Raw genomic sequence first — 24356 nt, 5'->3', positions numbered from 1 at the left:
AAGATAGATTCAATACGTAGAAGATTTGCATCTTGTGGAGGGAGAAAAGAAGTAGCTTTTTCTATTTTTGTAAGTAGAAAATCTCCTTGGGAAAATCTCCTAATTTTGGGGAAGGGATAAAGTTTAGACCTTTAATAAGGCTGCTTTTTTCTTCATCTGAAAGTATATAAGAAGATTTGTTGATAACGACCTTGTCAATATTGATGCTTGGTTTTGAGAAGTTCCTATTATTTTGTAATCTTTTTAATGTTTCAAATTTACTTATAAGATTTACTTTGTTATTATATTGTATTCTGGCTGCTTGAGATTCACAGTATGTATTAAAGGTATGCCAACTTTCATTATCTAGAGATTCTTCCAGTTTTTCAGCTAAGGTTCTTTTTTCATTGAAAAGAAAAGCAAGATGTTGTTTAGTATCCAAGATTCTTTCAGAGAGCAGGTCTAATTTAGCTTTATGATAGATTCTCTTCGCACGTTCAGTTGTTATGTTTTCTTTAAATCATATAAATTTAGGAAAGACAGCATGGAATTTGCAACGTTTCAAGAAGACCAACCTGTTGATGTTTAGTCCAAATCCTCTTTAGTGTCTTGTTGAAGTTTCTTTTATTATTGATAATAGAAGCCTCATCTTGAAGGTTAGGGATGACAGAATGATCATTAACATACATAGTTTTATTAAGAATTGAATGACTAGAATCGAGATTTAATTAAAAAGGTTTTAATATAAAAACACTACTAGTTTCGGCCTGTAACAGCCTTCATCAGGTGACATTATAAAAGAAAGAAAAAACACTAAACACTGAAGGTTAAAAGACTATGAACAACATAGACAGTCTCTATACATAATTAGCTTGAAAACGTTGTAGTTGTATTTGAAGCTGTTCTTGCATTTGTTGCATTGTTGGGAGAGTGCATGCTTGCAGCCTCACGTGAATGCCAGTACATGATTACTGCTGAATGATAGTCTTTTATCCTTCAATGTTTAGTGTTTTTTTCTTTCTTTTATAATGTCACCTGAAGAAGGCTGTTACAGGCCGAAACTAGTAGTGTTTTTATATTAAAACCTTTTTAATTAAATTTCGGTTCTAGTCATTCAATTCTTAATAAAACTATGTATGTTAACCGAGTTAATGATCATTCTGTCATCTATACCTTCACGATGAGGCTTTTGTTATCAATAATAAAAGAAACTTCAACAAGACACTAAAGAGGATTGACCTAAACATCAACAGGTTGGTCTTCTTGAAACATTGCATATTCCATGCTGTCTTTCCTAAATTTATATGCTTTAAAGAAAACATAACAACTGAATGTGCGAAGAGAATCTATCATAAAGCTAAATTAGACCTACTCTCTGAAAGAATCTTGGATACTAAACGACATCTTGCTTTTCTTTTCAATAAAAAAAGAACCATAGCTGAAAAACTGGAAGAATCTCTAGATAATGAAAATTGGCATACCATTAATACATACTGTGAATCTCAAGCAGCCAGAATACAATATAATAACAAAGTAAATCTTATAAGTAAATTTGAAACATTAAAAAGATTACAAAACAATAGGAACTTCTTAAAACCAAACATCAATATTGACAAGGTCGTTATCAACAAATCTTCTTATACACTTTTGGATGTAGAAAAAAGCATCCTTAATAAAGGTCTAAACTTTATTTCTTCCCCATAATTAATACCCAAGGAGACACTACTTACAAAAATAGAAAAAGCTACTTCTTTTCTCCCTCCACAAGATGCAAATCTTCTACGTATTGAATCTATCGTTATTATCAATAAAGCAAAACCACCTGCAGACAACATTACTTCAACTGAATGCAGGTGGTTTTGGAAACATTATGTGGATGATGTCTTCATTGTTTGGAGCCATGGACATGAATCCCTTATGGTTTTCCTCGACCATCTCAATAGCCGACATCAAAGTATTAAGTTTACTGCCGAGCTTGAAACGGATAATTCCTTTCTTTTTCTTGATGTCAAACTGACTCGCTCTTCTGGTAAACTCAAAATATCGATATATAGAAAGCCCACACATACCAACAGATATCTGCACAGTCAGTCCCATCATTTCCCTCCTCATAAGCTTGGAATAATTTCCACCTTGGGACATAGAGCCCATTCTCTTCTTGATGATCCAAATGAACTTCTTACAGAAATAAACCATCTGAAAACTTCTTTCGAAGTTAAATGGATATTTTAAGAAAATCATTGAAAAATTCCTTCTTAATCCTGCTAGACATCACTCAGAAGAAACAAATAGATTCAAAGGCAATATATCTATTCCTTATATAAGTACTGTTTCACATAAATTAGCAAAAGTTCTAAGAAAATACAATATCAGAACTTTGTTCACTCCACTTCCAAAAACCCATTTCTTAATAAGCCACCCAAAACCTTGTCATCATCAACTCAAATACCCTGGTGTATATAAAATATTGTGTGATTGTGATATTCCTTATTTTGGGCAGACCGACAAATCTGTTGAATTGCGTATGGAAGAACACATGAGGGACATTACTTACAAGAGACAGCGAGAGAGTGCATTATCAAGTCATATCCTTTTCTTAGCTAATCCTAATGATGAAAACCAAAGTCACAAATCTGCTGGGAAAAATCTACTAACATCTTCCGCTGCAGTGATGAACTAGAGAGAAAAATCGTCGAATCTAGAGAAATCATCTTCAATCCTGTTCATCTAAATAACAACTTGAGCTACAACCTCCCAGATAGTCATTCAGCTGTAATCATGTACTGGCATTCACGTGAGGCTGCAAGCACGCACTCTCCCAACAATGCAACAAATGAAAGAACAGCTTCAAATACAACTACAACGTTTTCATGCTAATTATGTATAGAGACTGTCTGTGTTGTTCATAGTCTTTTATCCTTCAGTGATTTTTTTTTCTTTCTTTTATAATGTCACCTGAAGAAGGCTGTTACAGGCCCAAACCAATAATGTTTTTATATTAAAACCTTTTTACTTAAATCTTGGTTCTAGTCATTCAATTCTTAATAAAACTATGTATGTTAACCAAGTTAATGATCATTCTGTCATATATATATATATATATATATATAGTTTTATGAAAAATATTGAATGACTAGAACCGAGATTTAATTAAAAAGGTTTTAATATAAACACACTACTAGTTTCGGCCTGTAACAGCCTTCTTCAGGTGACATTATAAAAGAAAAAACACTAAACATTGAGGGTTAAAAGACTATGAACATCATAGACAGTCTTTATACATAATTAGCATTAAAACGTTGTAGTTGTATTTGAAGCTGTTCTTTCATTTGTTGCATTGTTGGGAGAGTGCGTGCTTGCTGCATCACGTGAACGCCAGTACATGATTACAGCTGAATGACTATCCGGGAGGTTGTAGCTTAAGTTGTTATTTAGATAAAAAGGATTGAAGATGATTTCTCTCGATTTCACAATTTTTCTCTCTATTTCGTCACTGCAACAGAAGATGTTTGTAGATTTTTCCCAGCAGACTTTGTGACTTTGGTTATTATCATTAGGATTAGCCGAGAAGAGGATATGACTTGATAAAATGAAATGAAAGGATATGAAATGAAAGAACAGCTTCAAATACAACTACAACGTTTTAATGCTAATTATGTATAAAGACTGTCTATGATGTTCATAGTCTTTTAACCCTCAATGTTTAGTGTTTTTTCTTTTATAATGTCACCTGAAGAAGGCTGTTACAGGCCGAAACTAGTAGTGTGTTTATATTAAAACCTTTTTAATTAAATCTCGGTTCTAGTCATTCAATATTTTTCATAAAACTATGTATGTTAACCGAGTCAATGATCATTCTGTCATATAAGAGAAAAAATGTATATTAGTTTCAATGGAAATGACAACATGTATATTGAGTAAAAGTATTTAACAGCAACTACATCTTCAATGCATTATTATACAATAATGCATTGAAGACAATTATAGAGTGAAACCTGTGGAGTATTCATACCTAAACATTTACACGTATGACACAGTAATTAAATTTTAATAATATGTAGATATTTCGTCTTAAGTATCTTAAGACATCATCAGTACAGTTATTACAAGCAATACTAGGAATTACATTCAAAGGAACAGTGAGTGTGCATGCTTACATAGGAATCCCTCTATACGTACAGAGGAATTAAAAAAAAAGAAAATGGCAGTAATTAAAATTAAATTAAAATATATCTGATAAATTTATTTTATACAATTAAGGATAATAATTTCCAGGACATTTGGGATAGTGAGACAGTTATTATGGTTCAGATTGGTCTGTGCCGTAAGGCTTCAGCACTTTCTTTATATAAACGCTCACGTTTATATAAGGATCTATGTAGCAGCTTGGTATTTTTCCACTGAATCCTAGTTAGGATTTTCAACTCCATGTTAGCAAGGCTAGATTTGTGCAGTTTGATAAAATGGATTGGTCTTGATGTTTGGAGATGCATTTACTTATAAATCTTCCTGTTTGTCCACAGTAAGACATCTTACAAGAACATGGAACTTCATATACATCAGGTAGTATCATAGGTGAGAATTTGTCTTTTGGAGCAGGTAGCAAATTGTGGATCTGGTTGATGGTTTATAGGTAGCAGTGAGTTTGTATTTCTTCATAATTTTTGACAGATATTCTGAGATACCTTTGATATATGGTATGGGAGTCCTAAGGACTTCTTGTCTGGGTTGATGTGTAGGAAGTGGCTGATGATTTTTTTTAGTTGTTTTTGGATTGTATCCACTTAATAAGGCTGCATCTTTAATAATTTCCAATTCTTGTTTTAAAGATTCTTCACAGAGGAACAAAATGTGCGCTCTGGATACCAAAGGTTTTATGATGCCATATTTTTGAGATGAATGGTAAGCCGATGAATTGTGGATGTAATGACCTGTAAAAGCTGGTTTACAATAGACAGAAGTGGAAATGGAACCATCTTGTTTTCACTGGATGTGTATATCAAGAAAGGAGATACCTTGTGATGATTCTTTTTCTAGTGTGAATTTGATGCGAGGATGAAGGTTGCTGATCCCATCTAGAAATGAGTATAGTTCTTGTTCAGAGTGACTCCAGACTGCAAAGACGTCATCAACATAACATAGCTATATTTTTGGTTTTGGTTTTGGTTCAGGAGCAAAAATTATATCTTCTAGGTGTTCCAGAAAGAGGTTGGCTAAATTTGGTGATAAGGAGGAGCCCATTGCTGTTCCTTCCTCTTGTTTATATATTTTATTCTTCCATGTGAAGTATCTGGTGTGATAGCAAATTTGAATAATTCCACAATACCAGATGGAAATTTTTGAGTTAACAATTCTATTGTCTCCTTGTGAGGAATATTAGTGAAGAGAGAGACAATGTTGAAGCTCATTAGCGTATCTGTTTCTGACAGTTGAATGTCTTATTTTTGTGTGAAATTCTGTGGAATTTTTAATTGATGAAGCTAAGTGGCCTACGAGAAGATGGAGAAGGTTAGACAAAAATCTCAATATTTTTAAGTGGGGCTACTTATTAACTGTTCCTTTGAATGTAATTCCTAGTATTGTTTGTAATAACTGCACTGATGATGTCTTAAAATACTTAAGACAAAATATCTACATATTATTAAAATTTAATTACTGTGGTATAACGTGTGAATTTTTAGGTATCTTCACATAAGAGTATTTGTAACTGTAAAGATGTCTAATTCATTTAAATATTCTTATGAAATCTATCTACAGACAAATTTTATAGCAGAATTATTAAATTAGAATAAGAAAAAATTAATAAAATATCATTATGTTGATACAATTTTGGGCCATCTTGTCAGAGTGTGAGGCCTGTGTAGCTCAATGGAGATGGCATGTGCCTTCCACAGCACTAAATCGCCCGAAGAGAGAGCATCATAAGTTTGATTCTAGTTGCCGACTAGTAGAAATTTTACTAAGTTTTTTTTTTTTTTTTTTGATCAGTTCCTGAGTTTGTTGATCTCTGGCATAGGCAGGGGAGGTTTTTTCTCCGAAAAACTCAAGAAAATTGACCATAGAACCTACACTATACTATTTTCAGATAGCAAACACTGTTAGGATCAGGGACCATGAGATGGCAGTACTTATCAGTTGCCTCTCTCCATCGGACCATATATAATTAGTGATAGACTCCGGCCAGTGATCTCTGATTAGCTACCAGTGGAGATTAAACTACCCCTTCAGTCTCCAAAAGTTAGATAGGGTTAAAATGGCCTCACCTACTCCCTACACAGGAATAAAAGGCATTAGCTGATTTTTTTTTTGTCAGAATGTTATTTCATTGCAAAAGGAACAGAGCAGCAATAACTGTGGCTTTGCTATCAACAGAAAACTAGTGAGGCTGTTAAGCAGAACCATGCCTCACAGTAAAAGTCACCACTGTAAAACATTTCATCAGTGGGAGCAAGACCCAGAAGTGAAACCAAGGTTGAAGTAATGAAGTAGTCATATATAAGTAGTCAAAAGGTGTCACACTTTATATTACTAAAATACTCCAGATTAGATAGATGTTGAAAGTCTTTTTACTCAGTTATACTATAAATTAAAGATGCCAAAAAGTTATTATCTTGGTATAATCCTTTATCCAAGTGTATGCAAACAAAGTTTGCATGTGAACTCACTTCAGTTTTTGAGTTTTTGCTATTTTGAAATTTCTTATGGAAAAATTTATTTACTTTTAGTGGTAAATGTGATCTAAACTTTTCTGGTTAACAATTAAAAGAAAGAAAAATAACTGTGTTCTTTTTATTCATATCTGAAGAGCTAAAGCTTATGCACACAGTCATTAATATAGCTGGTTTCTACTAGCAGAGATTAAATATGTTTACTATCAGGTACTGTGCAAATTTTTATTATTCAGACCTCCATGGAGTCAAAAGACATCATGGGAGGTCATTCCTAGGAAACACAGTCTATCATACCACTCCTTGAACTCACTGACCGTTCTTGCCTCACCACTCTATCAGGCAATGCATTCGATGGTTGAACCACCCTCCATGCAAAGAAACCACTCCTCACCCTCTTGCTCACAGCTTCCTTTTGTAACTTCCAGAGATAGCCCCCCCCCCCTTGTCATCGCTCCTTCCACCAAGCGAAAGAACTCCCTAGTGTTAACCCTGTAACTATCTCTCAACAGTTTAAAAGTCTCAATCATATCACTTCTCCTTCTTCTATCTACCAAACTCTGCAGTCCACATTATGTGTGACTATGTACAAGAATACTGGCTGCTGCTATTTTCCAATTTATCTTGGGAGACTTTCACCATATCTATTTACTCAGGAATTGTCCCAGAAAGAGTGCAGTCTGAAATTTAAGGACAAGATTAGCCAGACTAAATATCTTGAATTTTTTCATGAATGTTAATTTTTTTCTCCGTAGACAATTTAAAAATAAATTTAGAAAAGACTTCACAGATGGTTTTTGGTGTGAATGTCAGGGTGTGAATGAATGAGTCATTCGGTATAATTGTTTTAATTTTCCTTATATTGAATACACACAAACATATTGATTCATTTAAATGCCTGAAAACTTAATCTTAAGTTTCAAGTGTGGATCATAGTGAAATACCAGATACTAATGTAAAGATAATATGCAAGTTATATCTCCTGAGACTTGATTACCCACATGAGAATTCTTTGAGGTAATGAATGGTGAGATATAGTTCTTTTTAGTCAGTAATTGTATCCATACCTAATCAAAATTATTAAAATGAAAGCTGACAAATGAAATTTCTGCATTCACGAATCAGGAGATAAACAGAATGGCGACATGTTGAAAACTTCTCATATAAAAGCAAATTTTAAAAATCTCATGTAAAGAAAAATAAATTTTATTTTTGTGAAATTTATTTTATTACAGAGAGACAAATACAAGAAGATATAATGCAGCAAAAAGTTTTAATGAGTCAAAAGAGAGGACAGCTGACATAGGGGAAAAAAAAAAAAGGAAGATTTTAGGAACATTAGTGAAAAGTGCAATAATTATAAGTACATGCTGAATTTCTGTTTTTTCATATATCCATAAAACTATCAGGAAATTACTAGTTATTAACACCATGTTCCAACATAATTCAACATATGCATAATCGCATATTTATGTTGGAACATAGTGTATGAGGAAGAGGAACTAGACTATTTGCAGAAACTGAATATGAATTTCGCGACAGAGTTTGATGAAATATCAGCATGGATGCTAAAACACTGTGCTTTTTGACTTGGTTGTATAATTTGAATCTCAGCACAGGAATGATTCCACAGGAGTGGTAAGCATTTGTGATAATCCCATTGCACAAGAATGGTGCAAAGACCGATGTGTAACTATTGCTCTATCAATATCTCTGGAGTGGTGGTGAAGATTTTGGAAAACTTGGTAAGAGATACATATAGAAATAGGTTGACAGAGAATGTATACTTTGCAATGAACAGCACAGGTTTACTAAGGGAAAGTCATGATCGAGTAACTTGCTCACATTTTATAATGTGACAGTTGAGATGGACAAGGAGAATGGATACACTATGATACTTTTGGACTTTGCTAAAGCTTTTGAAAGGGCTAACATGGAAGACTGCTGCATAAGTTGGAGGATATAGGATTGGATTATAAACTTGTTTGAAAAGCAGAACTGTTTACTGACACATAAAAAGTGGTGTATATGAGGGATGTGAGTCTGCAAGATTTAAGGTGATCAGAGTGGATAGACCATAGGATTCAGAGTCCTGGCTCACTGTTATTCAATCCTTACTGTAAAGATATTAATGAAATGACATTAGGAAAGATTTGACAGGAGACAGAGCTATTTTCTGTTACTGGTGATGATGCAGGGTAATCAGGAATGCAACTCTCATGCAGTACCTGATTTGAATGACTGTATGATTTGAATAACTGGAATTATGGTCATGTGAAAATGGCTGTCAGTTCAATGAATAAATGTAAAGTAATGCATCTTGATGCAATGAGATATCCAATGGTGTATTATATTGGTGAGATTATGCTAGAAAAAACTGATCAGGCTAGAGATCTCAGAGTTTTAGTAAGAAGGATGAAGTTCATGAGCCATACAGCAAAGTTTGTGAATACAACTCAGAAGATAACTGCAGAGTTGAGACAAATAGTAATATGAAAGAATTAGGAAGTCATTTTGCTCTCTTTATGAGGCTTCAATATGACCTTATCTATCTACTGTGCATAGGTCTGGTTTCCTGCTTTCCAAGGTGATGCAGATACATTGGAGATGATACAAAGAAGTGTTAACAGTCAGGGCCGTTTCATGGGTCAGGTCTGCCTGGGTACAAAATTTTTGTGCCCCCTTTCCATTAAAAATTAAAAGATCCCTAAGTACAATAACATGTTACAAATCATTTTATTATACTGCGCATTAAGAGGAATGTATATTAAAATAAAGAAAAAGCAAATAGTAAAAAAACTTTATTTTTATTAATTTCCTACTGAGATGTTCTTCTGCCTTTCATTACAGAAAAATCTTTTATGATATCTTCTAAATCTAAATTGCTACATATTTTCATTTTCTATACTTAATATGGATAAATTTTTTAATCTTTCTTGTGACATACTCAATCGTGAGCGATTTTTTATTAATTTTAATTTTGAAAAGGATCTTTCTCCAGAAGCAACTGTTAATGGTATTGTTAAAAATATGTAAAGCTATTACCAAATTCGGAAATTTCTTTCTTTCTTTCACTATGCCTTATCCCATGTTAAACGGGGTCGGCGCACCGATCTTTAACCTTCCTCTTCCGAGTTCTCCGGTCCAGGGCGTCCTTCAGACTCCATCCTTTCTCCCTAAGATCCTCTGTCACCTTATCCCTCCACCTGACCTTGAGCCTGCCTCTTTTCCTCCTCCTTCCCTCCAACTTCATATACTCCACTCATTTACCAACATACTCCTCACCTTCCTCTCTACATGTCCGAACCACCTCAGCCTACTTTCTTGTATCTTCTTGTCAATTGGTCCCACCTTAACCGTCCCTCTGATGTAGTCATTCCTTATCCTGTCCTTCTTTGTCACACCACTCATCCATCTCAACATCCGCATCTTCGCTACCTACATCTTCCTCTCCTGTGCCTTTGTTATAGGCCACGTCTCTGTGCCATGAAGCATCATCGGTCTCATCACCATCTTATACAGCTTTCCTTTCCTCTTACAATTCACTCTCTTGTCGCACAGGACCCCGCTCATCTTCCTCCAGTTCATCCAGCCGCATATTATTCAGTGTTGTATTTCCTCATCCAGGTCAGCATTCCTCTCAATGACCGACCCAAGGTACTTGAATTTCTCCCCTGAAATTAGCCTTTCACCCTGAAGTCGTATGATCATATCCTCTTCACTCCCCGTTGTTCAGTCTTCTCCCGGTTAATTTTCATGCCTCTCTCCTCCAATACCTTTCTCCACTCTTCCAGGGTATTTTCAAGCTTCTCTCGGGATGATTTGCATAGAACAATGTCGTCAGCAAACAGCATGCTCCATGGTGCTTCCTTCTTGACATCCTCCACTAGTACATCCATGACCAGGACAAAGAGATCGGAACTGACCCTTGGTGTAGCCCTACGACAATGGGGAACCCATCTGTCATGAAGACACTAGACCTGACCCGAGTTTCTGTTCCCTCATACATCTCCTTCACCAACCTCACGTACTTCTGCGACATCCCCCTTCTTCCTCATACACCTCCATACCTCCTGCCTGGCCACTCTGTCGTATGCCTTTTCCAGGTCTATAAACACCATGTGCAGCTCCACTTGCATCTCTCTATATTTCTCCATCAATCACCTTAGCGCAAAAAATTGCATCCATTGTCCCTCTTCCTGGCATAAATCCAAACTGTTCCTCACCAATTTTCGTTTCTTGCCGTAACCTCCCTTCAATTACTCTTTCCCATATCTTCAATATGTGTGACATCAGCTTGATCCCTCTATAGTTGCCACAGTCTTGAACATCTCCCCATCCTTTTTAGATTGGGACGAGAATACTTTTCCTCCCTTCTTCTGGTATCTTTTCCTGTTGGTCTATTTTCCTCATCAGATCCCATAACATATCCACAACCTCACTGCCCTAACTTTTATCCACACTTCCCCAGGTATCTAGTCTGTCCCCCCCCATAGTCTTTCCATTCTTCATTTTTCTCAGTACCCAATCCACTTCCTCTCTACTTATGTCTTTCACCAGTCTCTCGTTTGCCTCTCCATCTCTCTCTCTCGGATTCTCCTCATTTAGTAGTTTACGGAAATATTCTTTCCATCTTCCTCTGATTTTGTCCTCCTCTTGTAATACTACTTCTGAGGCATCCTTTATCTGCTTGACTGATGTTATGTCTTTCGAGGCCTTATCTCTGGCTTTCGCTATTCTCAACAACTATAAATAAGTTGGATTTTGGAGGTTTGGCTTTCGTGAGAACACCGAACTTTTAAAGCCTGAAGCACTCACCGCACTTTCACGTGGTCACAATTTCGCCCTAGCTCCAAAAAGGATACCTGCTGAAGAAATCATGATCCAAATAGAGCGTGGAATTCGCAACCTGCCTAACCACATCGCCAACAACGTGAGACTGGATGTAGTCGGTGTTCTCACGAAAGCCAAACCTCCAAAATCCAACTTATCCAAAAACGAATATATAGCCCTACAAGAATTAAAAAACAACAAAAAAATAGTAATCACCAAAGCTGATAAGGGAAGCGCCACTGTGGTACTCAATCAAAAAGACTACAAAGGTAAGCTAAATTCTTTAATACGAGACCGTACTACTTACCTCCCCATTGAATATAATCCGACCAACTCTCAGATCAGAACTATCCACAGACTCCTTAAGGAAGTCACTTCTTGGCCTGTGGAAATCACCAACAAACTTAAACCTTATAACTCTAGACCCCCCCGATTATATGGACTCCCAAAAATACATAAACAAAATGTGCCATTACGTCCCATAGTGGATGGCATTGATTCCCCCACATATAAATTAGCCAAACATTTAGCCAAAACGCTCACACACTACACTGGCAACACACCATCACACATAAAAAACTCGGCCCACTTTAAAGCCAGTATAGAAAACCTCACACTCCAACACACTGACATAATGGTCAGTTTTGACGTCTCCTCCCTATTCACTAATGTCCCACTCAAAGAAACCTTTGAGCTCATCCAAGCCAAGTTTCCTCCCGATATCTCAGCCCTATTTCAGTTCACAATGAACTCAGGCTATTTCGTTTGGCAAGGAAAGTTCTACAAACAGATAGAGGGGACAGCCATGGGTTCACCACTTTCCCCACCCTTGGCCAATTTCTTTATGGAGACATTTGAAGAGAAAGCCTTAAACTCCGCCCCACAAAAACCCACTATTTGGCTTCGTTATGTGGATGATGTGTTTGCTATTTGGCCACATGGCTCAGATACACTCCACTCCTTCCTAACACACTTAAACAACCAACATCCCAGAGTCCAGTTCACCTTAGAAAAAGAGGAAAACAACACCCTCCCCTTCCTAGACACTTTAATCACCCGCCAGCTTGATGGATCTTTGGTTTTCTCTGTTTACAGAAAACCCACCCACACTGGCAGATACATTCACCAGCAATCCCACCCCCCCCCTCACAACAATATGGGGTGATAAAAACACTATATAACAGGGCAAAATTAATCTGCTCAGATGACAAGGCCCTGACGATGGAACTAAACCACATCCTCAACACTTTCTTAGCCAATGGCTACAACCCCAAAAAAATCCAAAAAATACTAAAACCTGTAAACCACAACCCCCCTCCCCCCCTCCACAATAAAGACTACACCAAGTCTATCACTATCCCCTACATCCAGGGCACCTCTGAAAAAATAACTAATATCCTCAAAAAATATGACCTTACTTCCTGTTACAGACCATATAAAAAGTTGGCATCCCTTATCCGCTCTACCAAAGACCAACCACTTCCCCTAGACCTACCTGGTGTATACCAGGTCCCTTGCAGCTGCAAATTGTCCTACTTTGGCCAAACAGGCAGAACAACAAATATCAGGATTTCAGAACACCAAGACTACATCCGGTTTCACCAGTACAGCCGCTCTGGGCTGGCAGACCATGCCTTAGACACCCACCATAAAATTCGTTGGAAGAAGACAAAAATAATCCATCGCAGCAAGTTTAAATACGAAAGACTATTCAAAGAATCTTCAGCAGCTCTAAAAAACGTTCCTAACCTCAACAAATTTGGGTGCATGAAACTGCCCCAAATTTGGGAGACTTTCATTTTGAGAACTTCAGCCCAACTACCAAGACTACCAAATTAGCCCGCAAGAGGGCACCATTAGGACTTTAGGAACAAAATTAGTTCTTATTTTCTTCCTCATTTGCTTTGTTAGTTCCTTAGTGCACATACCATATCTTTATGTTCCCGAAGATGGCAATGTGACATTGCCGAAATATAGAAGTGATTCATTAAAGTTATCTTTAATTAATTTACTTTATATACGTTGTCAATTCCGTAAATTAATTACCAGTTCAACAACTGAGCTTCACCACCGTTTCTCTCCAGTTCTTCATAAACCTCATCAACTAATTATCTGATTTCGTCCTTGCCACAGCTTTCTTTGCATTTTTCTTTGCTAATCTATATGCCTCCTTGTTGGCTCTAGTTCCAGTCATATCCCATTTTTTCTTTGCCTCTTTCTTTTCCTTGATCTCCAACTACATCTCCTCATTCCACCACCATGCCTCCTTATCCTCAGGTGGTCCCTTTCCTGATGTTATACCAAGCACCTCTTCTCCAATTTTTCTAATATTCTGACTATTAACGTCCCACCATTCTTCCACATCCTCTGGTAACTTCATTTCTTTCAATACCTTTTCTTTAAACTTATTCCTTGGGCCTTTCCACCACTTTATTCTCCTCTGTATTTGGAAATAACATTGCTAAATTATTTTCAAATATAAATTGCAAAATATGTCGACATGTCATTTGTGGTTTTAAATAATCTTTAATAGTATCTAATTCATCGCATAAATCAAGGGCATTTATATCGGTTTCTTTTCTGGTTGGTGTCATTCGATAATTTATTTTGTAGATCTAGCCAACATTTCATTCTTGTTTCTTTTGGAAAATGTTTGATAAACTGGGCATGTCACACAAAGAAAGCCAAAATTATCGTTATGTAATTTCAATAGTTCAAATCTTTCATTTAAAGAATTTAAACTTGTGTCCAAAATGGCAAAAAAGAAATTGATATTAAAATTCGTTTCTGGCTCTTGAATAGATTCTCTGCACTTTCGTAATCAAACATTCTTTTCTTTTTACGTCAGTGAATTACTGACAGAGAAGGAAACATAGTATCAGCTTCTATTTCTTTTGCTAATTCTCATGCTTTGCATAAAACATTTTGAAATTCATCATCAGACGTATAATTTTCTAATTTTTTTTTAAATTTTGTAATACTTCTATACCATTTTCAATACTAGAAACAATTTTTTGTAACACTTTACTGCCTACATTCACTCGTGACAAAATATTGTACCATATCACAACTGAGCAGATACACTTAAATGATTTTATTTTAATTGCCAAACACTTTGCCTGAAATTTTGAATTTGCGTCTCTACTCATATCCTCAGACAACTCATATAATGCATCATAGATTTCTCCTAAATTATATTTTAAGGGTTTCATGGCTGATATTCTGCTTTCCCATCTAGTATCAGAAAGAGGTTTAACAGTTAATGTGGGTACGTGATTTTGAACAACGTGTCAACGATAAAGTGGAAGAAGAAAAATAGACATAAATTTCTTGAATTAAAGAAAAAAATCCCACTGAAAATAAAACAATTGTGACTGCATCATTTATTACTAAATTTATTTAAGCTATGGACAGCACAAGGTACGTAAAATGCGCTAGGATTTATATCTAATATTTTTCTTTGAAGGCTATTATTTTTTCCTCTCACGTTCGAACCATTATTGTAACCCTGCCCGTGTATATCGTGAATATTTCTTTTTTCTTTTGCTAAAAAAATCTAATACAAACGTTTCTAAGTCAGCACCAGTGGTATCAGTTATAGCACAAAAAGCTAAAAAATCCTCATGCATTTCTACCTTTTTACTATTGTTATTAAAAAATACAGATCGTATAACGATTGTTATCTGTTCTTCATGTAGGAATCAGGAGTGCAATCTAATGTTATTGAATAATATTTTGAATACTTAAGCATATCTAATAATTTGTGTTTAACTTTTGTTGTTAGTGTTGAAATTATTTCGTTTTGTATCTCATTTCCTAAATCATCATCATCAACAATCATGGGTCCAATGCCTGCAGGTGTCTGCTGCCATCTTGATGCGATTCTTCCATTGCATTCTGTTTTGTACAAGATGACTCAATTTGTGTATAGAGTTTCAACACCATTTGACGATGTCATCGCCCCATTCTCTGTTTGGTCTTCCTGTTTTGTTCTTTCCTTCAATTATTCCAAACAGCAACGTTTTTAGTTTTCTCTCATATTCATTCTACATATATCGCCAAATAGATGCAGTTTCCTTTTGATTATTTTCTGGACCAGGCTTTCTTCTATTTGGTTGTATTTGTCTGTAGATTTCCTCATTGTTCACTTTCTGTATCCAGTTTATTCTCAAGATCTTTCTATAGCACTTCCTCTCAAATGCCAATATCCTCCTTTCAGATTCTCTCAGGAGTATCCAGGCCTCACATCCATAGAGCATGCTGCTGAAGATACAGGTTTCTACAATGCACAGTTTAGTTTGCAAGTTTTGTAGCACAGCTCTTCCATATTTTGTCCATGGCTTTTAAAATAGTTGTCTCTGGCTATTCTAATTTTTATCCCTTTTTTTTTTGGGATCCAAATCATGCGTCATGTGGCATCCAAGATATGTTGAAACTGGAAAGTGTTCCACATTTTCCAGTTTCAATCTGTCTATCGTAACTCTCTTCAGTAACCCCTGTTGTCCGAATATCATTGCTTTAGTTTTTTCAAAGTTGACATTTAGTCCACATCTTTTTCCTTTTGTGTCTAGTGTTTGCAATATCTGTTCCAGTCTTGCTGCGTCTTCTTCAATCAGGATGATGTCATCTGCAAAGCAGAGGTAGTTTATTCTCATGCCATTTATTGAAATGCCTCCACCTTCTTCTTTAATCTTATCTAGTGTTCGTCCCAGGTGTGTGATGAAGATTATTGGTGATATTGGGTCCCCTTGTCTTGTGCCTTGACTAGTAACAAACCAACCTCCAGTCTCACCTGCTATTCTGATTTTTTCTTGTGCTTGGCTGTTTATACCTTTTAGCAGGCAGATCAATTTATTGTCCACACCATAGGATTCCAAGACAGCCCATGTTATATTTTGGTCAATATTATCAAATGCTTTTTTGGAAGTCCAAGAAACAGAAATATATCTTTTTGTTTTCTTCGAGCTTTCTCTGCTATTAGCCTTAGTGCAAGTATTTGTTGCACTGTACTTCGATCTTGTCAAAATCCAGCTTACTCATCCGGAAGATGTGCCTCCATATGCCTTCTGTAACAGGCGTTCTGTTAGTATTTTCATCAGCACTTTGACAAGATGACTCATTAATGCAACAGTTCTGTAATTGGTGCATTCTAAAGCACTGCCTTTCTTATGAAGAAAAATATGGAGATCGGCATACCCTCATCTCCATATTTCATTACATAGTTTATATATATTTCTTTTGCAACTGATTCTTTCCCATATTTTAGCATCTTGCCTACTATGTTGTCATTTCCAGGACTCTTGTTGTTCTTGAGATGTTTTATAGCCTTATTCACCTCCTCTTCCAAGATGTCATTTTCAAAGATCTCTGCTGGTGGAGAGATTGCTTTTAGTTCTTTAATTACTTCTGTTGCAATATTATTCAGTTGATTTTTATATAGTTCGCTGCAGTATCCATCTGTGTATGATTTCTGTCTTGTCCATCAATACGTTACCATTTTCATCTTTGACTGCTACTGATCTTGTTTTCCACTTCCTATTGACATTTCTTATAAGTTTGTAGACCTCTCTAGTTTTGTGTTCTCCATAGTACTGTTCAATGTCTTTGCACTGGTCCTCCAACCATTTGGCTTTATCAAATCTTGCTGCTTTCCGTACTTCACTGCATTTTTTGACAGTATAACTCATCTGCTGCCTCTGAATTATCTCTTTTAAGTTTCAGCTCTCTTTACTAAATAACTTGGCATATAATAATTTTTTATCTCAATGCGTTTTATATGATCAGCCATAATGGAGTCAAATTTTGTTAATAGTTTCTACCAATTTTAGAAAGTTTCTGTTACTTTTTTTTGATAAAGTTTATTTGTTCCTCTAAATGCTAAATTTTGTGTGGCTAAATATTGAATAATATAATTCTTTCTAAAACTTCTGTTCACCGTTTCTTTTCTTTTCTGATCAACTTTTCACTAACAGAATCTATTGTTGAGCCAGTGTTTAAGTCTTTAATTAACTCCATCCGTAATTTATAAGACTGTACATGTACAGGTCCTTTCTCATGTCTAAATAGTGCTCTCGACAAATGAACCTAATCACTGAAACCATTTGAGCTATTCAGTGTGCTCTTGTCTTTCTTAAAAATTTTACAACAAAAACAAAAAATAGTATTCTTTGCCTAAGAATATACTAGCCAATTTATTTTTATTTTTTCACCATTTTCTAGTGCTCTATTAAAATACATATTGGAAAACTATGACTGTTCACATCTTTAGGATATATTCAATTTTGAGTTTGAACAGGACCAATTTCTATTAAAGTCATTTTTATTTTATCATTTATATCTTCAGGCCATAAACCAGAATCAGCATATTCTTCCCTGGGATCTTTAGTTATTGTTTCATCTTCTATATCTGTAAGAAGTTCTTCATTTTTTGTGGATGATGATGATATACTGCCAGATGAAGATGATCTGGAAATTGCAAGGTCGGCGATTTAAATTCTTCTATGCTTGTACTCGTACTTGGTATTGGTTCTTCATTGATAGAAGTTTTAGCAGTAGAAGACTCATTTGTAGCAAATGAACTTAAAAATTTTGTTAAGCTAGTAGTATGATTTTTTAATTCTTCTGCTTTTTTAATTTTTCTATACGCAGCTTCTGACAATTGTTTCCTTTTTTTCCTACAGCTAGAAAATGGGAATGTTTTTCTTTAAGTAAAATATAACTTCAATAATAATTTTAAAAATTTTATTTCAATTAACACAAAAGTTAAACTCCTTTAAATTAGTACTATAAAAAGAAAAACAACTTTTAAGGGAATTTAAGATTGCATATCTGCTTTTATTGCACAGCGGAGAAAGAAAGAAATTAGCAAAATAATATTAAAACTTACCTTCTTTAATACTAATGCAGATATTTACTAAAAATTATCAACTCTGTATTACGAGCACACAATTGATTATGTATATTATTAATTATTTTCGGGAAACACAACTCTACACTCTAGGCCATTCTAGGTTAAGTAAGACGAAAAAATGTGGAAGAAGTTTACTCAAGTAATTTGGAATAAATATGTCCCGTAAGTTTATTTTCATTACGAAAACAAGAGATCCCATTCCATTATGCATTAAGCATAAAATATTTATTTTTTGTTTAGTGTTAATTACTTTATGTTTTAGTATATTTATATCACCATTCTTATTATTTATTGTATACAGCCATTATTACATGCACACACTGTGCATTCTCTATTTTACTGCTAGAGTGTTTGTTCGGTGTGTTGAGAGCAGTGATTAAAGTAAGTTGTGTTGAAGCTAATACCATTTATTTAACTATCCAGCGACTCAGCTCCTCACTGAAATCTCTCACATTCGAAGGTGACAAATATGCACAGTTCGGTGTATTATTTATTCCCTATTTTTTTATGAATGTGTTTGATTATACCGCCCCTAAATTGTGCCGCCAGGGTTCATTGCACTCTTTGCATCCTGGTAGGGAACGGACCTGTTAACAGTGATAGTGGAACTATGGAATGCAGATTATGAGGAAAGCTTGAGAATTTGTGGATTGCAGATGCTAGAAGACACAAAAAATAGGAGTGATATGGCAGACCTACAAACTTCTGAAAGGGCCATACAAAATATGAGTAGATGGTGATGGCATTTTATGGAGGACACATATCCTTAGATGGCTCCCACTGATGAGATCTCAATAAAAGGTGAAGCCAGTCTAGGCAGTGACCCTTCCCATAATGCATAGCATCATACATGTCCACAAGGAGATGTGCTTTGCATTATGGATACTAAGGCAAGTGATGCGAAGTCATAAGCTTCTTTATACAAGTTGCCCCAGTCCTGAAATTAGTTCAAGTGCAAACTTGTTTGCTTACACTTGGATAAAGGATTAAACCAAGTATATGATTTCTTGATATCTTTAATTTATAATCCACATCCATGGTGCAATGCCACCTGTTGACTAAAGAGCAGATATGCTAATCACTCAGCCAACTGGGCTGCCACTTTCACAGAACATTAAATAATAATTACAATGATCAATTATCCAGCTGAACTGGAAGGTCAACAAGCTAGCTGAATGTATGGTTAGACTGTGCTCATTTAAGGACTGATTAACTGCAGCTCTGGCTATTTAAAGGCTGAATAACTGAGAGATAACATTATCATTTTGTATGTACCAATGAATTATAGATTTAACTAAGTACAAAAGAATGTAGCATTGTGACTACTTACAGTTGCCTCAAAAGGCCTCTTTAATGTAAGCAACTCATAGAGGACACAACCAAGAGCCCAAATGTCACTCTTTTGATTGTAGCTACATGTAAGTTAATGAAATTAAAATTTATTTTTCAACATAGGAATCATTCATAATAATAACATCAACATATTTAGAAATAAAAATTATTATAAGTTTTGATATGATATGATAGTTCTCACAGGAAAGACTAAAATAACATGTATAATTTATTTTTATATATACAGTGAATATGAATATGTAAAATTACCTGCAAGTAATATTACTTGTAAAATACAAGAAACAAATTTTAGCAGTATCATTATTATATTTCATTCAACAAACATTGTAGTGCTCAAGTATTAGAATCCTCAAGATCTACCATGACAAAGAACCTGAACTCCAATCTCCTAGCTATATCCCAGTGGGGGAAAGGACAACCTTGTAAACATCAATGCCACCAAAATTCAGTATGTCCGATCTCTTGCAAGAAAGAGCTTGCATCCCCCCCCCCTTATCTTCAGTAATACTGAGATCTCCAAACATGATCAAATTTTACTTCTTGGACTGACCTGCACCACTGATCTTTCCTGGCACAATCATATTTCAACTATAGCTTCTGCAGCTGCCAAAAAACTTGGTGTATTTTTTCACCATAGAGTTTGCTAACTCTATACAAAGCCCAATTCTGTCCAACCATGGAATATTGCTCCCGTTTTTGGGGTGGTGCACCAGAATCCTCTCTAAGATTGCTTGATTTATCCAGAAGAGGGCAATCTAGCTAATTAAGGATCTCTCTCTCTCTCGCACAGGTGTTCCGTTTCTACCTTGTGCCTATTCAACAGATACTTTCATGGACTCTGCTGATTGACCACTCTCCTCCAAAATCATTAAAACAAGAGCCACTGCTAACCAACACCCTTTTACAGTCCATCTTGAAACTCGCCAAACCAACTTCACTGCCTCCTCTTTCATTCCATCTACTTCTGCCGTTTGGAACAGTCTTCCCCACTTGCCCCAAAGATTACAACCTTCAGCTGTTCACGCAAAATGTGAACAAACTCCTCCTCTCTTCTATTCCTCTTGCCCACATAGGGCATTAATGTATTATTGGTCTTGTGGCCTTTCATTTGTGGATCAGATATATTAAAAAAAAAAAATTTGAGCTGTGTCTTGTGGAATTCATTCACAACTATATCTGATCAAAATCACATCAAAAGATCCATTTCCATTTGCAAGCTTCCTCTAATATCTATTTCAATATGCTATTTATCTCACTTTTACCAAATATCTTTTTCACATTGAAGCAGACATTTCTGTATATGATATTCCATTCTAGGGAATAGCAACTTAGAATATTGCTCTTCTTTGACTAAAAAATTTGATTACCTCATTCTGTCCAATTCATTTGTTGGTAACGCTATCAATTCATTTTTTTTCGATCATTTACATCTTGACCATCCAGACTAATTTTTCTAATAATGAGGTCAATGCCTTCAAATATTTTAATGTTTACAACCTCCACTGGACTTCTTTTCAACCTGTAATCATCTAGCAAGTAGGCAGTGCAAAGGCATAGTTAAGCAAGTTTGAGAGTGGTTAGTAATTGCAAGGGATTCAATCGTTCGATGCTGTTGGCACACTCTCCCTGGATGAGTCTTTGGACTCCCTGGAGGTGTCACCTAATAAGAATAATATTATCAAACAAGCTTACAAAAAGAAAACCACACATACATACACCTACCAGAATACAGGAACTAAGTCGGACTGCTCGATGTCGATGTAGCTGAGATCATCAGATGTATCGACATTGCACTGCAAGTATGTTTTCCTGTCAATTATGTGTTTATGCAATATGTCTATTTTGCAAGAGGAAAAACCCTGTTAAATGTTCCTTGCATTCTTCTGATTTGCACTGCCAAGAATACTGGATAAACTTTATATTGTCTGGCATTATAAAATGGCAAATAGATGATCTTTGTAATTTCTATTCTTCATTTCCTTGGTTACTTTTTTAATTTGTTTAGATACAATCAATGCAATGCTTGTAATGACCGCATCATTACTCTCCCCTACATTAAATTCTCCTTCTCCTTTATTTAAAACATTTTTTTCTGGCAAATGTGCCAAGGATGCCCAAAGATAAGAAACTAAGCATAATGACAAAAAATATGGATTTTTTTGGTCATTAATAAAGAAAGATAAACTAGTTTCATCACAAAATACATATGACTTCTTCAGAGTGAAAAAATATATCAATGTATGGCTAGCAAATATAAGTTAACAAGAGAAGCTTGCTACTAATACTGGACATTACCTCTATTCATCATCTCTGCACCATCCATCAAAAAATAAATAAAAAAAGGAATTATTTATACTCTTAGAAAGCATGCTATCTCTATCCTAAAAAAATTATCCAAAGATAAATGAAGAAGTGCAACTTCTACTCCACCAATTCACTCCTAACAGATATCTTAGTAGCATAGTTCCATAAATTACTATTCTCCAGTTCCACTCTGGAGCCAAATCCTGATATGCATTATACAGACTCAATTTCAATCCTTTACATCAGCAGGCTTTCAAGAAAAATTGATAATTTCTTCAAATCTCATGCCATCAGAGTGGTATACAAAGCTATTCTCACCATACATAGCTTCCTCTGCTCTCTCATATACAATTAATCCCTTCTAAAAACATCCTGGGATTTACAGAATTTGTTATTCCTGTGCCCTTTCTTACTTACATAAGTCCGACTTCTAGAAGTTTTAGGATAAGAAAGAAAAAACATCTCAAAGACATTACTCATAATAGAGAAGAAAGGACAGGTTTAGCCTACTATTCTTCCCACATATTTCATGCCAATGATTGGAACAAAAGCTCTATGCCTTATCCAGAAGAAAACTTCCTCTTTTACCATATAAAAGAATTCACCTTGGTCATTTTTTCTCGTGGGCTCTCTCAATAAAAATAAAGGACTTATTCTAAGTGACATTTGGAAATCCTTTATCAGATCTCTTCACATGCCAGATTTGAAAACTCTCAAACAATGCTGGAAAATGGATGACTTACGACATCCTCCATTGTTTTTCCTTGTGTTTCTTATTTGTACTACAATAGTTCTTGCAAGCTTTGCTTGTTAACCTTATATTTACATTTGCTAGCCATACATTTATATTTTTTTCATCCTGAAGAAGCCACACACAGACTGTGGTAAAACTAGTTAGTTTATTTTATGTATTTTAATGACCAAATAAAACCCCAGTTTTTTAGTCATTAAACTTCATTGGTCAAAAGTCCTACCTCAAACAAGAATTAAGCATGCTTTCATTGCACTTTCCCGCTTTTATCCTGAACAATATTAAAGTTATCAGTACTAAACAACCTATCAAAAGCTGATTACAGGCCAATGTTATGAAACTTGCATTAAGTTGAAATGGATGGTTCTACTACCAAATCTATAGAGAAAACTAGTATTCTGTACTTTTCCTCCAATTTCTGCACTAATGATCTATGTAAATTTACAATAATGCATTCTCTGATTATCTTTTACCCCAGGTAGAGAAAGAAGTTAATGAATAAAAAACTGAGAGGAGACCTCCACATAGCCTTTAAAGGAATGCAGAGAACCGACCAGGGCTTCTGACCTAATGTCCAATCCTCACCTTCTCGTGGTGCACCCTGTTGGGTATCTACTTTGATACTGAACGAACGAGGATGGGCTGGCAATTTGGGATTTAGCCGACCAAATTGTATTCTTATTGGTTAAACCAAAATAAAAAATGATGGTACAACATGACAAAATTTTATGCCGGCTGGGGCGTCGCCCGGTTAAACAAGGCCCTCGTTGTTTTTGCCAGGGAACCAGGGCGAACAGCGAAAAGTCAGCTACTGGAACAAATCTGAAAACAAACCCCAACTAAACATCACCAGAGTTAAAGATCGGTACTATTAACATAAGAAGCCTGAACAGCAAAGAAATGGAGCTAGTTGAGGAATTAGATAATTACCAGATCGACATAATAGGGGTGACTGAAACAAAAAAGACCAAAACTGGTGAGATCTTTCTGAGCAATAAATACAAAATGTTATATTCAGGCAATGACAATCAAGGAAAAGAAGGAGTAGCCATAGTATTCAACACAAAATACGAGGCTAATCTTCTTGAATGGCAGTCAGTCTCAAGTAGAGTAATGTGGGCAAATATGAGAATGGAGAACTGGACAATGAGACTTATTTGTGCCTATGGTCCCACAGAAGGTTCTACTAAGGTAGAAGTGGAGGAATTTTTTGAGGCTTTAGAAAAAGCAACTGACACAATGAAAAAGGAAAAGTTGGTCCTTGTTGGGAATCTAAATAGCAGAGTAGGAAATGATTGGGAGACATACAAAAATATTTTGGGAAAATTTGGAGAAAAGAGCAAAGCTAATAATAATGTCAAAAATCTGTTGGATTTCTGCTCAGGACATGGAGTGGTTATTACTAACACCATGTTCCAACATAAAAATGTGCACAAATTCACATGCAGAGAAGAGGCTAGGAATAAGAAAAGTCTCATTGACTATGTTATTGTTGATAGTGATGTTTTCTCCCTGGTGCAGGACACCAGAGTGAACAGAGGATTTGAAATTGGAAGTG

The 24356-nt window shown here is 35.5% G+C and overlaps 1 protein-coding gene across 1 annotated transcript in view; it reads right to left on the bottom strand.

The window, feature by feature from the left end:
* Positions 1-24356, bottom strand: part of LOC150096670 (serine/threonine-protein kinase Nek8-like) — a 253264-nt gene that overhangs the window by 153346 nt on the left and 75562 nt on the right. The window contains exon 6 of the mRNA XM_090408678.1: positions 19721-19802. Within this exon, the coding sequence (XP_090264804.1) occupies positions 19721-19802 (82 nt within the window). The remainder of the gene's footprint in view (positions 1-19720; positions 19803-24356) is intronic.

The sequence above is a fragment of the Typopeltis vanoorti genome, chromosome 18, assembly GCF_054136105.1.
Source record: "Typopeltis vanoorti isolate ZY-2024b chromosome 18, IOZ_Tvanoo_1.0, whole genome shotgun sequence".
Taxonomy (NCBI): Eukaryota; Metazoa; Arthropoda; class Arachnida; order Uropygi; family Thelyphonidae; genus Typopeltis; species Typopeltis vanoorti.
The sequence above is the reverse complement of the archived record's forward strand: the minus strand, read 5'-3'. Positions and strand labels throughout refer to the sequence as shown.